At 35.6% G+C, this 16,552-nt stretch overlaps 1 protein-coding gene across 1 annotated transcript in view; it reads left to right on the top strand.

Moving 5' to 3' along the window:
• LOC107685102 (peptidyl-prolyl cis-trans isomerase CWC27 homolog) overlaps window positions 1–16,552 on the top strand; it is a 57,550-nt gene that overhangs the window by 24,716 nt on the left and 16,282 nt on the right. The window contains exon 7 of the mRNA XM_016481589.1: window positions 938–1,038. Coding sequence (XP_016337075.1) covers window positions 938–1,038 — 101 coding nt within the window. The remainder of the gene's footprint in view (window positions 1–937; window positions 1,039–16,552) is intronic.

Raw genomic sequence — 16,552 nt, 5'->3', positions numbered from 1 at the left:
GACTAGAAATCAGTGGTTAAGTTGTATTTACAACACTGTTCCAGAACAGTTCAACCCAAATATTCAGATGTGTGCAGCGCATTTTATGGAGGACTGTTTCCTGATCCTGGTAAAGTAGACTACAATGCCGGCTGTTCTGACTCACAGAGTGTAAGTACGTTTTTTTTATATTTAAAGAATTTGCCACTGATGATTCAAATGTGAGTTTTGAGCAGTGTAGAGTAGCGCTTGTTGTTTGTCGTTTCTCCGATCACAAATGCAGACATGGTTTTATGTTTACGCGGCGCGATACGCAACGCAACGCGAAAAAAGACAGTATAAGTCATTATAATCAGTAATTATGTCCCCACTGGATGCAACAAATGCCTCATTTATAATGGGTTTTAATGTTTTTTTCTCGTCGCTCCGGCCGGACACAACATCACAATATGGTAAGGGGCGTAACATTTCCGTCACACGTTTGAGGCATTCGGCCAATCACAACGCACTAGATCGCTGGCCAATCAGCGTACACCTCGCTTTTCAGAACGATGAGCTTTGTAAAAATCTACGCTTTTCAGAAAGGCGGGGCATAGAGGAGCAACAATAATGTACATTATGTGGAAAATAATGTGTTTTTTGAACCTTAAACCGCATAAACACATTGCATTACACCAAATACACAAAATAATGTTCTTTTTAGCAGCATCATATGACCTTTAATATTTGGTCATTTTCCATGTCACGTTAACTTGTTAAAAACGTTTTATTCATTACTTGAATGATTTATCTCAGATAGCAGGAAAATATCTTCAATTTGGTTTGCGTAAAAAGTGTGCTACATGTTTTTCCATCCGTAACATGTTTTTCCCTTCTACATTTTGCAAGACTTATTGAGAAAGTGATCGATCCAAGCCTGGAAATTAATTCCAGCTCTCGGCTGAATGTCTTTCCACAGTGATGAATTGAGAAAAGAAGCTCGCCAGCTGAAGAAAGAAATACTTGCAATCAAACAGCGAAAAGAAGATGGTGTGAAGAAAGAAGAGGATGTCAGTGAGGGTGAGTGTCTGTGCCACAAAATCACAGCTGTTTGTCTTTTTATTGACAATTTGAAAAAGCCCTGTAAAATTACTAGTATTCTTTGAAATGTCATGTTTTGTACTGTTGTAACAGTGAAAGCGTCATTTATTTCTCACACATGGTGAAATGAAAGTATTTTATCCATTCCCAAAATCAAGTCAACATGTACTGAGATCCTCCAAACAACTGAATTGTTCTTTTTTTTTTGGAGTTTTGTTTTTCTACATCAGGCCTTGCTTTTTATGTCAAAATTATCTGAAGCTGCTGTGTGTGTGTGTGTGTGTGTGTGTGTTTTGAAAGCCTGAATGTTGGCTGTGAGCGAGCGTGCGAATAACATTAAACGTTGGGCATTGCTAGCTGTTATTTAGCTGATTCTTTTAGACATGCCTAGTTAATTGCTTACCTTTTGTGAGAATTTTGAATAGCAGTGAAACCTTTTCAGTCTTTATTCGGTAATCATTTACTCAACCCCATGTCATTCTAAACCTGTGAATTCTTGGATATACAAAAGGAGAAATTTTGCAGGATGTCCTAAAATGGGCCTATTTTCATTTTTTCATTTGTCATTTGCCAGAGTGTTTCCAATAGCTATTTGATCAGTAAAATGCATTAAATTAGACAAGTTTAAATATCCCCCAATGAAAGCAGCGGTTACCAGGGTCTGTCAATCTCTAAAAATGGCAGAAGCCCAATAAAGTGGTCCATGTGACACTATATTTCTGCTTCTCTTTTGAAGCCATACAATACCTTTGTCTAAGGAACAGACAAGATTTAAGTTGTTATCCACTAAAAGTGGATAAAGTTTGCATTTTATTTCTTATTTTAAAACCCCATTCTTTTTTCAAATCTGACAAAGAACATATCCGTGTCTTAATTTCAAAAAAAAAAAAAAAGTATTCTATTTTGCTTAAAGAAAATTACTATAATGCATTAAAGGTGCAGTAGGAGATCTTGGAAAATGCTAACTTTAGCCTGATAGCACTGAAAGCGAACGTCCCACCCTCCCTGCAATCGCCGTCCAAAGCCACGCCCCCTGAACGCATTTACGCTCACAGACCAGAATACCAGAGACAAGATTACTACAATAGGCTACATCAGCAGTTCCTAATTCCAGCCCATGTTCCGAAGTGAAGTAAACTTCAACGGATTTCCCCTGCTCAGGGAGGAGGGAGCAATGAACACTGTGTAGGGATCATATCGATCGGAACACAGTTCATGCACGTAGCTCACTTCTAACGAGCTGCTTATCTGAATCACGCGAGGACTGTATTAACTGCTGGGCTACATCATGTGTCATTCACCGGTGAGAAAACTTTAAAAGTACTACAATACCAGGAAGGAAGATCGGGTTGTTGATGTTTGTCTGCCATTCTCGCTCTGTCTGCACAGCGTGCGTGAATGTGCTGATGACGTATCCTGTCTGTGCGAACCGGGTGTGCAGAGGTATGCAGATACATACGATTACAGGCAGGTAGGAAAGCCAACGCTCGGACCGAGGGTTTTGATTGGACGAACATTTCTTGGTCCTACGCCTTCCACAGAATATATAATGTAATACAGATAAATACATTTAGACCACTTAACTTAATGATTGCTATTGGGATGTGAAGAGACTTTTCACCAGCATAACAAAAAATGTTTCTGAAGACAATCACCTATTGCACCTTTAAATAAAAAACATAAACAGATGTATTCTTTAATTTGGTATTTATTATTTGATATTTGTAACGTTTTTAATTTATAGTGATTTCAGATATGAAAAGATAATCAGAATACACAAAATTATTGCTATGGCAAAGTATAAACTATTGCGTTGTAGTAAAGAGAATCTGAAATTAATTATTTGTTGTAATGAAAGTTTGGGGAAACGTATGCTTAATTGTTTAATATAAAAATACCATTACAATGTAAAAATGAATGGTCTTAAAAGTAGACTTTATTTTCATTATGCAAAATAAATTTAAATTTTTTTCCCTCCACTTCAACCTGAAGTGAAATGTGACCAGGACATATTTTCAAGCAATTCACTCATTTACTGGTGTGATTGTAGCAAATGTAACGGGACATTCAAACTCATCTGAAGGAATGGTGTGGGTCTTAAACTTCAAGACAAGTCTGGGTCAACTTATTACAATAAAGTTAAAGTCTAGTTTCTAATATTCTCCTGTTTGCAAAGTCAAATCTTTATGTGGTCTGACAGCATTCCTTTCCAATATTTATCATAACCATAGAAATGTGCCTCCACCTCCCAAATGTCTGCAAGCTTGATATTTTGTGGCCAAATCAGACAAGAGCAAGAAGCTATTTGAAAGTTCTTGTCAATACCGAAGAAGACATTATCCTCACAGTCCTTTTGAGTTGTGCATCAGTGATGAAGAGGAAGTGTAATCAGAAGGGTTACACATGTTAAATGAAGATAAGAGGTTCCATAAATGCATTTACACAGTTAAATTGCAAATACATAATGTTAAAAGATTAATGTTTTCCTTTTTTTAAAGTGGCCCTTTTATGCATTTTCGAATATTACCTTTCATACAGTGTGTATTGTAGCTGTCTGTGAATGTAAACACACTGCAAAGTTGTGAAGCCGACAGTGCACGATAAATAAAATTTTTGTCTCTCAAAAAAAAAAAAAAGAATCGACTCTGAACAGCCGTAGCGAGTCGTCAGGATTTCCAGTCTCATTTCCGTGATGGCTACACGACGCAGGGCAACACATTTGCATAATGCCCTCCTATGTTCTACATTGTCCGCCTGCGAATAACTTGGCCCGCCCTCAAACACTATAGCTTGCGCTGTATGCGGTAGACCAATCACAAAGGACTGGGCCATCTGACCAATCAGAGCAGAGTAGGCTCAGGAAAGGAGGGGTTTTGAGAGACGGAATCTTAGAACTGCTTTGAATGAATCATTTACGAATCATTGAGAACTGAGGTGAAATTAAATATATATTATGAGAAAACTAAAGTGTTTTTTGATCTTGCATGCATGTAAACCTGTTGTAGGAGACTCCCACAACTGTATAAGGAACCTTAAAAAGCTCATGCTCCGGCAAAACAGGACAATCTCACGCACTGAAAATGTCAGAAACTCTCAGTAGCTATTAGTACAAGCCTGATATCGTTACAGAAAACATACTCTGTTTAAAAGTCATTCATCTGATTGTTCTGTGCGTAATTACACAGACGCACGGCACGATAAAAATAATGACATAGCTGGTCTCATGGTGCCTTCGCGTGCGATCACAAACTTTATAAGTCCCACTTGTGATTATGAGCTCGACAAATTCAAGCGGTCGACTTCACATTGCTTTCATATGCAATTGCCAAGAAGCTCTTTTGGAAAACAAAATATGGTGCGTGATGCTTCCTTTCTCTGGACGTTTGTGCACGAAGCATTGGTATCGATCCCTCTTTCAGAAGCAACCTTTGCACAACTCCAGCGCTGAACTGACCATCGTTTGTGAGGCAGTCCGAAGTAAAATGATTAGCACAAACATATAGGACTTTACGTTTTTTTTCGGGACTTGAGATGTTGTCAACGTAGGGAGAAATCTGGAACCGCTCATTTGGAGAGACTGTTTATGATTTATTGGGATTATAAAAAATGAGTGGGTGGATTTTTACCATTATAGGCTGGTTGTTTTCACACACTGCGGCCACACAGCTGTGTTCAAACACCTTTATAAAAGTGATTTTTGCATAATAGGTCACCTTTAGTTATGAAACCAAACCACCAGTAGGTGGCAGCAAGTCATTGTCTTAATGAGTGAGTCATTGATTCAACAGATTCGTTCAAACGGCTGATTCATTCAATAAATGAAGCAAGTGACTGTCTTTATGAATGGCTCACTGAATCATTGACTCACCCGATTCATTCAAAAATGCTGAATTATTCAGTAGCGAAACACTGTTGTGTGTTGCTCAGAGATGCGCGACTGTTCTGCTGTGGCTTTGCTTAGAACCTTTTTCGTTTGCGAAATAGAGCAAAAACGGTCAATAATGTGTCCGTTAATATTAACTACTGTTTATTGAACTACTGTTGTATAAAATCAATGTCACATTTGCAATCGTGCTGATAGTCGGGAAAACATCACTCTTGGTCGTGTGATGTTGCTTGCCTATATAATATATATTTTATAGAATATCTTTTTTTTTCTACCGCAGTATGTTTGTTGCGCTTATTAGTTCTGATATCTCCGTGAGTCAGACAGGCTGCGCAGCCTAAATTGACGCAACCTTGATTCTGTCACTACATCATCCGTTATCAGTCACCGTTTACACTGAAGGTAATAAAATCAGAATCATTCTCGCCAAAGTTTCGTGCTGCCCTAGTTATTGTTCGCTAATGACGTTTGAATCAGATGAGTTGTCAGGTCGGGCAAGTAAAATTCTCTTTCACTTGCCCCTTCACAAAATCCACTTATCCCGGACAAGCGTTAATGTCGAGCCCTGGGTAAAGACTCTAAGAACTTGCCGGAAGTGCAAACGGGACTTGAAGCCTTTTCTGTTTCTCAGATCCAGAGAGCACTCCAGGCTCTAGGTTTTTTGCTTTACTTCCTGTGAGGATTTCTGCATGCTTGAGATTTGCACAGACAATGCTTTGACTTCTACAGAGCTTTCCAATGGCCCTGTTGTATATCACTGTCTTCACATTGTGTGTTCTAGGAGGGCAAAGGTGTTTCCCCTCACCCTAGTCAATGTTTTCAGTGTTTTTTAACGTTTGGCCTGGAATGTCCTATTTACACTCAGCAGCCAGTGCATGTTTGAGGCCTACTTACCTGAGCAAGAAAGATGGCACTTACTAAAAAAGAATTACAAAGAGCCATTTTAGAGAGTTTGTGTGATGGGATATTCATAATATCATATCATAATCATTAATTTAAACTTTAGTTAGTTTAACTTAACATTTAGAATTTGTAATGTGTAGAAAATCTGTTTAGTTCAATTGCACATTTAAATGTGCAATAGTACAGAAGGACTTTAACATTCTCTCATTGGCTCTTCGTTTGGCGCTATGACGATTTCTTGACAAAACACTTAAACAGTCACTTGTGCCAGTATGGTGTTGACATTATCCACATTTTTGTGGGCAATGTGGAGTATCCAGCCTTTGCTTATACAATAATAAATGAAAATGTAAGTGTTACAAATCGTAATGCTGACAGAGGTACAGACTGCCAGTTTTGTGTTTCAGAGGGCTTTCATAATGACTGTGAAAGACACGTTTTTCCAAACTGTTAAAGACACGTAAAATCCTCAAATTGCTGTTGTTAGATATGCAGATATGTATGTATTGATTTAATTATTCACAAGAAAAAAAAATTACAGTGGCAGAAATGGACTTTTGCCCACAGGAACCCATTTGTCAAGCGTCTTTGTAAACAGACTGTGCACAAGTGCAATGCTTTTAAAAAGCCGTGTCAAAATAAAAAAATAAAAAAAAAAGATTTAAATGTTTAACAATACTCTGTGCTTAAATTGCTCTGACTGTAGGGGAATTTATTTAATTCCTCAATAATAATAATTCCTTAATTACTATTTATTATTTTAGTATTATTGTTATTATAATAAACAAATTAAATAAATATAACTTTAGTCCATAAAAATAGGGCACAATGTAGTTTGTTAATATTGAAGAATTTTCCGTATTGAATTTTCAAAGGTGTTTTAATCTGTATTTTGAATTATGCATTGCATTGCATTGTGTTGTGTTTTAAGGGTTAAAAGAAATGTCCATAAACTTAACAGATAATGTCCTGGCTTAACTACAGTACCTTTTCCATTTTTTCCTTTCAGATTTTATTTATTTGTTTGTTTGTTTATTTGCTGTGAAAATTATAATAATCATATTTATGAATAATAAAATGTGGTGTTAATTGTAATAAACTAACATACTAAATTGAAATCCTTATTAAAAGCAAAAAAGGAATAAAAAATATCAAAGCGATAGTAATAATAATACTTAATTCTAAGTAATAATATTTTATATATTTTAAATTCTATTATCTAAATATAATTTGACTTTTTATATTAAACTTATATTTCTGTAATAAACATTTTTAATAAATGTTATTTTTTTTTTTGATAATTTCTATATTTCTATATATATATATATATATATATATATGTATGTATGTATATAGGAGCGGCATGACACGACACGACAAATCCCCGACAGTAAACTGCTGCCTCGTTCTATCTATGACGTACTGACACAAAATTCAAATGATTTGCAACAGTCGCTTTGTTGCTTCCAGTGTAGACAGACTTTAGCTGTTGCGGTGTGGTGCGACAACTGTCGCATCCGGTGTAGACACTAGGGCTGTGTATTGGCAAGAATCTGGCGATACGATACGTATCACGATACAGGGGGTGGAATCGCAGAGACCGCGACGCGAGCACTGGCCCAACTGCACAAAACGCCCCCACCACGAGAGAAAGCTGCAGCCGCACGGTGACCCTACCGCCCGTCGTGCCCCGCGCGAAGGCTCTGTCGGGACTCGGCAAGCGGCGGAACTGAGGCGGCGCCCGCGCCACGGTCCCGCGGCGGCAAACGTCAGAACCGAGGAGCCGCCCGCGCCACGGTCCCGCGGTGGACGTTAAAAGCCCAAATGACGCCACACTTCAGCTTTGTACACCGAAACGGGACCTGGAACAATTCTTTCATCCTCCATTACTAGCAGCGAACTATATTGAAAGTGAAACGTGAAAGTGACGTGACATGTGGCCAAGTATGGTGACCTGTACTTGGAATTAGTGTTCTGCATTTAACCCATCCAAAGTGCACACACACAGCAGTGAACACACACACCATGAACACCCACCTGGAGCAGTGGGCAGCCATTTTTGCTGCGGCGCCCGGGGAGCAGTTGGGGGTTCGGTGCCTTGCTCAAGGGCACCTCAGTCGTGGTATTGAAGGTGGGAGAGAGTGCTGTACATTCACTCCCCCACCTACAATCCCTGCCGGTACGAGACTCGAACCCGCAACCTTTGGGTTACGAGTCCGACTCTCTAACCATTAGGCCACGACTTTCCCAAAATAAGATACCAGATGCCAAGAGAGCGGCTTGCTGTTATTAGAGAGAGGGGAGGAATGTGTTTGCTTTCGGGACTAAATACAAAGCTGGAAGTAGCCTAAGAAAAGAAAATATCGATACATGTGAGTATCGCGATATTTTGTATCTTAAAATATATCATACTAAATTGAAATCCTTATTAAAAGCAAAAAAGGAATAAAAAATATCAAAGCGATAGTAATAATAATACTTAATTCTAAGTAATAATATTTTATATATTTTAAATTCTATTATCTAAATATAATTTGACTTTTTATATTAAACTTATATTTCTGTAATAAACATTTTTAATAAATGTTATTTTTTTTTTTGATAATTTCTATATTTCTATATATATATATATATATATATATATGTATGTATGTATATAGGAGCGGCATGACACGACACGACAAATCCCCGACAGTAAACTGTATATATAAATATGTATGTATATAGGAGCGGCATCCACATGTCACGTCACTTTCACTTTTCACTTTCAATATAGTTCGCTGCTAGTGATGGAGGATGAAAGAATTGTTCCAGTGATATTAACGCTAACATTAGTGGCGTGCCCTAATGCTAGTATTTCCTGTAACTGTTTAAGTTCAGAGATGAGCCATCTAGCGGTCGGGATATAAACTCAAAACGAAACAACTGCCATGATGAATCTTGTAAGATTTTTTTTTTTAAATATCGATATTCCGTTTTTGAGAATCGATACAGTATCACTAAACAAAATATCGCGATACTCGCATGTATCGATATTTTCTTTTCTTAGGCTACTTCCAGCTTTGTATTTAGTCCCGAAAGCAAACGCATTCCTCCCCTCTCTCTAATAACAGCAAGCCGCTCTCTTGGCATCTGGTATCTTATTTTAGGAAGAAGCCAATTGTCTCCTCCGCAATTCAGCAAGCAAAGTAGAAGACATTTGTACCTTTTTGAATTATTATTTTCGACAGACATCTCTTCAAGTTTTCAAGACATAAATTATAGCATGTTCGGCTAGTCTGGTTTTCTCTTTCTGTCTTTTGTGAGAGCCAAAAATAAGAGAGACATGCTAAAAACACTGTCCGTTTTATACCCACCCTAAATGATGTGGCAACATTCTTTCTACCACTCTTGAGTTATTTATACAGGTTATGCCTGTGTGCACAGGGTGTTTTATTTCGATGGCGCCTTGTCAGTCAAACACGTTGATGTGCAAGAGAAATTGTGAGAGCGGAATCTTATGAAAAAAAGGCACAATAGCAATTTATTTCTTATCAAAGTATTTCAGTGCATTTGTGTACTTGCACTACATTTGCCACCAATAAATATCAACATCATATTTTACATTTTTTAAAGTAAAACTCTTAGTTGGTAGCTGTGAATTGGATAAGTTCACTACAGTACAGTAAAACAGTAATACTGTGAAATATTACAATTTAAAATAACTTTTCTATTAGAATATATTTTAAAATGTAATTTATTCCTGTGATGTAAAGCTGATATTTTCAGCATCATTACTCCAGTCTTCAGTGTCACATGACCCTTCAGTAATCATTCTAATATGCTGATTTGCTGCTTATTTATTATCAAGTATCATTAGTGCTCAATTATAAATAACGATTTTTATTATTATCAATGTTGAAAATCATTTTTGTTGCATAATATTTTGTGGAAATCGCTATTTTTTTCAGGATTCTTTGCTGTATGTAAGATGCAAAATAACAGCATTTATTTGAAATAGAAGTGTTTTGTAACATACAACATTTTGTGACCCTGGACCACAAAACCAGTCATAAGGGTCAATTTCTCGAAATTTAGATTTATACATCATCTGAAAGTTGAATAAATAAGCTTTCCATTGATGTATGGTTTGTTAGAATAGGACAATATTTGGCTGAGATACATCTATTTGAAAACTAATGGAATCTGAGGTTGCAAAAAAATCTAAATATTGAGAAAATCGCCTTTAAAGTTGTCCAAATGAAGTTCTTAGCAATGCATATTACTAATCAAAAATTACGTTTTGATATATTTACGGTAGGAAATTTACAAAATATCTTCATGGAACATGATCTTTACTTAATATCCTAATGATTTTTGGCATAAAAGAAAAATCAATAATTTTGACCCATACTATGTTTTTTTTGGCTATTGCTAAAAATATACCCCATCAACTTAAGACTGGTTTTGTGGTCCAGGGTTACATATTTCTTTACTGTCACCTTTGATCCATTTAATGCATCCTTGTTGAATAAAAGTATTAATTAAAATGTTAAAGATCTTTTAGACTTTTGAATGGTAATGTATCACAGTTGAAATTATGAAGCAGCATAACTGTTTTCAACATTGATAATAAGAAGAAATGTGTCTTGAGCAGCAAATCAGCATATTAGAATGATTTCTGGAGGATCATGTGACACTGAAGACTGGAGTAATGATGCTTTGAAATCTATTAAAATAGACATCAATTCTTTTCAATTATTACACTATTTCACAATATTACTTTTTTTTTTACTGTATTTTTGATCAAATAAATGCAGCCTTATTGAGAATAAGAGACTTAGAAAAAATATTCCAAGAAAAAATATTCCAAAGTTTTGACTGGTTTTGTGTGTTTGTATAAAAATATATATTCTAGAATATGTAAAAAAATCTATTATATGTATGATATTTGGGGTTCAGTACAAGTTAAGCTCAGTCAACAAAATTTAGGGCGTAATGTTGTTTGTGACAACATTAATTTCCAGTTATCTCTCTTTTTTCTGTGGAAAAAGAAATCTAAATATAAAAAAAGAAAAAAAGGTAACACTTTATTTTAAGGACCAATTCTCGCTATTAATTAGCTGCTTATTAGCATCCATATTACTAACATATTGGCAGTACATTAGTACTTCTAAAGCACATATTAATACTTTATTCTGTATGACTATATTTTAGATCCCTTAATCCACCCCATACCCAAACTTAACAACTATCTTACTAACTATTAATAAGCAGCAAATTAGGAGTTTGTTCAGGGAAAACGCTTAGTTAATAGCGAATATGTGTTCCGTATTCTAAAGTATTACCGAAAAAATTATTGGTTACAGTGAGGCACTTACAATGGAAATAAATGGGGCCTATCCATAAGTTTTAATAATATAGCCACATGATGTAACACAGTAGGTATATTGACATATTTTATTGTGAAAAAATTGCTTGCTAACCTTTTAGATGCAAAGTTATATCCAATTTTACATATTACCATGACGATGCAACAGCTAAAACCCTAAAATGATTGTAAAAATTATTTAAACCACTTTACAGCTCCAATAATACACAAGTTTCCACAGAAGAAGTGGTTTTATAAAAAAATATAAATTTCATATTTCTCATTTTAAATGCTCCAAAATTGGCCATTCACTGCTATTTTAAGTGTCATCTGAGCATTTTTTTTTAAAGAAAAGAAGGGGTGTATTGAGAGCCACAATTTCTATTAATAAAAAGCTAGAAAAAAGCAACTCTGTTATTTCATAAAAAGTAAATAGGCCTGTGTAGAAGGGCCTTCAAATATTGACTTTGAGAGAGTCTGCCTTTGAATATTCAAAGGTTGAGAACTACTGCCTTCATGTGTAATTGCTTTTGGTAGCCTTCATTTTTAGGATGATAACAGTTCTACACAGAAGTTATGGTGGTGTCTTGAACACCGGATTATTAACTGTTCCTTCTGTTTAAGCTTAGATCTTTGATATTGAATTACACAGTGTATCGTACAGCAGAAGCTCAGGTCTTCATGTGCTGAAGACGTCAGTGCTGACTGATAGACCCCAGTTACTGTTGCTTCAAGAAGCCTTGAATTCATCCCCTCGATCTTGACCAGCAAAAGGGAAATAATCCACCTCCCAAATGACGAGGTGTTTGTCGTCCCCATCAACCCCCTGCTGCCGGTTGCTTGATTTGTAGCTCTTTTTAGCCCGAGTGACAGGAGACCGATGGAATGTTGTTAGAATAGCCGTCAAACTCAAAGACAGTACTTGGCAACACCAGTTGGAGTCGATGGAGTGTGCTGCTGCTGTAGGCCCTAAGGGTGTCATCATTCAGCAGACTTGCGAGTCGCGGTCTGCAGCTGGGCCCAAACGCGAGCGCTGAGCAAGCCGAGTGGAAGGCATCACTTTTTGCTCACATAAATCACCAAGAAAAGGGTTGTGACTAGCGCTGACTTTTCAGAAAGGTGATTTCAATCACATCTCCGAATTTGTGGCATTCATGCGTTGAATACCTCTGTAAATGAGTAATTGCATGGTTTGAGTAGCTAATGATAGCCATTCTCTTCAAATAACCTGTTTCACTCAAACTTTAGTTATTAAATTAAGTTCCACTCTACCTGAACATTACACCTCAGGTAAGTCTAGCCCAGAAATGCTTTCAGCTAAAGGGCGAGATGTTTGCCTGACAGGCATATTAACGTCATCCAGTTGTGTCTAGGGGTTTTATCAGGTTCTTATGCCATGATAAAGAGGGTCTCACTTAAAGTCAAATGAAACATCAGTCACAACTAACAATAATTTTGGTAATTGACTTATCCAACAATTATTACAATTATTCAACTATTCTGATGATTACAGTTATTTAACAGCTCTTCAATAACAGGTTTTATCTTACTTAAGAGCTTGTATGACTGACACGAAAGATAAGAAATTGTTGAATAAAGTCATTTTTTTGTTTTCTTTGTGCACAAAAAGTATTCACGTAGCTTCGTAACGTTACGGTTGAACCACTGATGTCACATGAACTATTTTAACAATGTTCTTACTACCTTTCTGGGCCTTGAACATTTCAGTTGCGTTGCTGTCAGAAAGCTTATCAGAAATCAGGGTCTTAATTTGTGTTCCGAAGATGAACGAACATCTTACGGGTTTGGAACGACATGAGGGTGAGTAATTAATGACAGAATTTTCATCTTTGGGTGAACTATCCCTTACAGGCCATTAACAATTTTTTTTTATGTTTTGGAAGTCTCTTAGACTCACCAAGGCTGCATATATTTGATCAAATTCAGTAAAAAGTCATTTTGTGAAATATTTTAACTGTCTGTTTTATTTAAAATGTAATTTTATTCCTGTGATGCAAAGCTGAATTTTCAGCATCATTACTCCAGTCTTCAGCGTCACATGATCCTTCAGAAAAGTTCTTTCAGAATCATCCTTCAGAAATTCCATGTTGAAAACAGTTTTGTGGAAACTTATCATTATTTTTTCAGGAATCGTTGATGAATATAAAGTAAAAAAAAGCAGTGTTTATTTGAAATGGAAATCATATATAGCATTAGAAATACGGTCACTTTTGATCCATTTAATACATTCTTGCTGAATAAAAGTTTTAATTTTTTTCAGAAAACAAATCTTACTGACCCCAAACTTTTGAGTGGTAGTGTATACAATACAATACAATATAATATAATATAATAGTCCTTTAAAGAAACGTTCAAACTGTTGCAGCAATATTCACTTTTTATTTATTGCCCTGTATGCACAGCATATACAAACTACTCAAAGAATATAGAAGTTCTTGAACTTTGTTTCAATACAATACAATACAATACAATATAATATAATAGTCCTTTAAATAAACGTTCAAACTTGCAGCTATATTCATTTTTTATTTATTGCCATGTACAGGTGCATCTCAATAAATTAGAATGTCGTGGAAAATGAGCGAAAATCATCACAATTAAAAGAACCAAAGACTTAAACTACTTCAGTCTGTGTGCATTGAATTTATTTAATACACGAGTTTCACAATTTGAGTTGAATTACTGAAATAAATGAACTTTTCCACGACATTCTAATTTATTGAGATGCACCATATGCACAGCATATACAAACTACTCAAAGAATGTAGAAGTTATTGTACTTTGTTTCAATACAATACAATATAATATAATATAATATAATATAATATAATAGTCCTTTAAAGAAACGTTAAAACTGTTGCAGCAATATTCATTTCTGATTTATTGCCATGTATGCATAGCATATACAAACTACTCAAAGAATGTAGAAGTTCTTGTACTTTGTTTTAATACATGTTTATTTCAGTCCTATCAAAGCTTTATCTTTCACTGTCTGGACTATGGCCATGCTAAACATGCTTTCAGCTCATATTGGCAGCCCTTGTTTTATAGATTTGAAAAGAGGTAGAGTGTTCAGTTTTCTACACAGTCAGTGTGTTTTAATAGTCTCTGGCTCATTACTTTCTTTCTGTCTTTCTAGTTTTCTATTAGCTCATGCCACAGACTAAACATTTTCAAACACAGTCAGTGGCTCTCAGACGAACGCATGGCACGCTCTCTCGGTTGCTGAAAAACACATTTCCAGCCTTTCTCCAATGCGGTTTTCAGTGCACCATAAATACGAAGAATAAACAAGTGTTCCATTTGTGAGAGCAAAAAGATTTTTCGTTACATGACAGCGCTAACATGAAATAAATCACCCAGATGCTGGAGGCTCCGTCTGATGCAGTTTGTTCCCCTTGAGCTTGTTGTGGAGAAGCATTCAGTCATAGTTGCCGTGAGGGCAGGTGTGGTCAAAAGAAGCACTGTACCCGCCGGGCGATCTGTGACATCAGCGTCCGCCGTCTGAGCTGGGGAATTTGCAGTGGCACATTAATACCTGTAGACACCAGTGTCAACAGTCCAGCCTTGATGTTATTGACTTTTCCAATTCCTGCCATTCTAGCATGGGATTTGTAGAATACACTTTATTTTTTATGCACCTTTCAAATTGTTGCGAATGATTAGGAGAGAATTTTATATGACCATTTTATCGTATTTATCCTCTTGCAGGGTTCAGGGCTTTTTAATGTAAGCATTTGAAGTAGGAAACTAATTTCATTGGATAATACTATGTTTCAGCATTGTCTGTACATCACATGATGAGCTGTTGTTCAAGGTTTGTTGTCATTTCTCTAAACATTGTAAGAGTTTAAACATTCCAGTCTCATTCCAGAGTTATTTTTTTTTTGTGCACGTTTTTGTGTTTTCTTAAACCAGACAGAAAAATGTCTCAAATTTAGTAAACCATTCAAATTTTCAGCTACAATTTTAAAAATGTAAAAGAAAATAAAAAATATTTAGCCAAGCATTTTATGTTGTTTAATACATTGGCAGTTTGCTAACTTGTAGTTTTACACCTGGATAATTTTGCTTTGACATAATATTGATTTTACCTGCCATGTAGAAAATGGATTTAACATCTAATAAAACATTGCTTTAAAATGCAGTTACAGGAAAATGTATATGATTGGCCTTTTCTGAATATTTATTATTGAATATTTATTAAATATTCACACTCACACATCTTTTCCCACTCTCTCCACTATAAAGCAAATAGCTTTACATATACTACTGTGCAAAAGTCTTAGGCCATTAGTATTTTCACCAACAAAAAAATGGTTTAAAGTCAGTTATTTCTATCTTTTGCTGTAGTGTGTCAGTAGGAAATATCAGTTTACATTTCTAAACATTCATTTTGCCATTAATTGTAATAATGCAGTGAGACTTTTGTTTGCACAGTGAGTTTGACAACATCCAGTGCTGCACACAGAGATCTGATCTCAGCATCATCCAGCTTAAAAGCTGTTTTAAACGCAAAGGGTAGTCAACACCAAATGTTTGATTTAGTTAATAGAAGTTAATTGGTAAAGAAAATCTATTTATGACATTATTTTTGAAAGCATCCTCATTTTACAGGATTTTTACACAAGTGCCTAAAACTGTTCACAGTATTGTAGCTTTGCAGGAAGGTTGGTGGCTGAAACTGTTGTAAAGTTCAAGAGGTTTGTTGATATTTGTAACCACTATATTGCTAGTAAGTACTCCTAGTGGACTTAACACAACAACATGAACAACTTTAAACAAAGTGCATACTTAAAGTATACATTAGGACTGAAATGCTCAGAGAGAGCTGGACCAAATAAATAAATACATAATATGGCTACCTTTTAAATGTGTTAGTGTAATTATTTATCTAGAAAATATCATAATAAATATGAAAAATGCTATAATATTTTAACAGTCCTGGCCCCAACAAATTGTATATGTATATAAATATATATAGAGAGATCTCTGTGTGGAGCACTGGCTGTTGTCAGATTTCTTCTGCATACAAAAACCTCACTGGATTATTACAATTAATGGCACAAGGAATGTTTAGAAATGTAAACTGATATTTCCTACTGACACACTACAGCAAAAGATAGAAATAACTTACTTTAAACCATTTTTTTTGTTGGTGAAAATACTAACGGCCTAAGACTTTTGCACAGTACTGTAAATTCTGTATGAATTGTTTAAAGCCGTTGTAAAAAGCTGATGAATGTTTGAGAGCATGCATTTTATATTAAAGGGGTCATATGATGCGATTTCAATTTTTCCTTTCTCTTTGGAGTGTTACAAGCTCTTGGTGC

The sequence above is a fragment of the Sinocyclocheilus anshuiensis genome, unplaced genomic scaffold (assembly GCF_001515605.1).
Source record: "Sinocyclocheilus anshuiensis isolate Anshui unplaced genomic scaffold, SAMN03320099.WGS_v1.1 scaffold914, whole genome shotgun sequence".
NCBI lineage: Eukaryota > Metazoa > Chordata > Actinopteri > Cypriniformes > Cyprinidae > Sinocyclocheilus > Sinocyclocheilus anshuiensis.
Note: the sequence above shows the minus strand (reverse complement) of the source record. Positions and strands in the feature narration are given on the sequence as shown.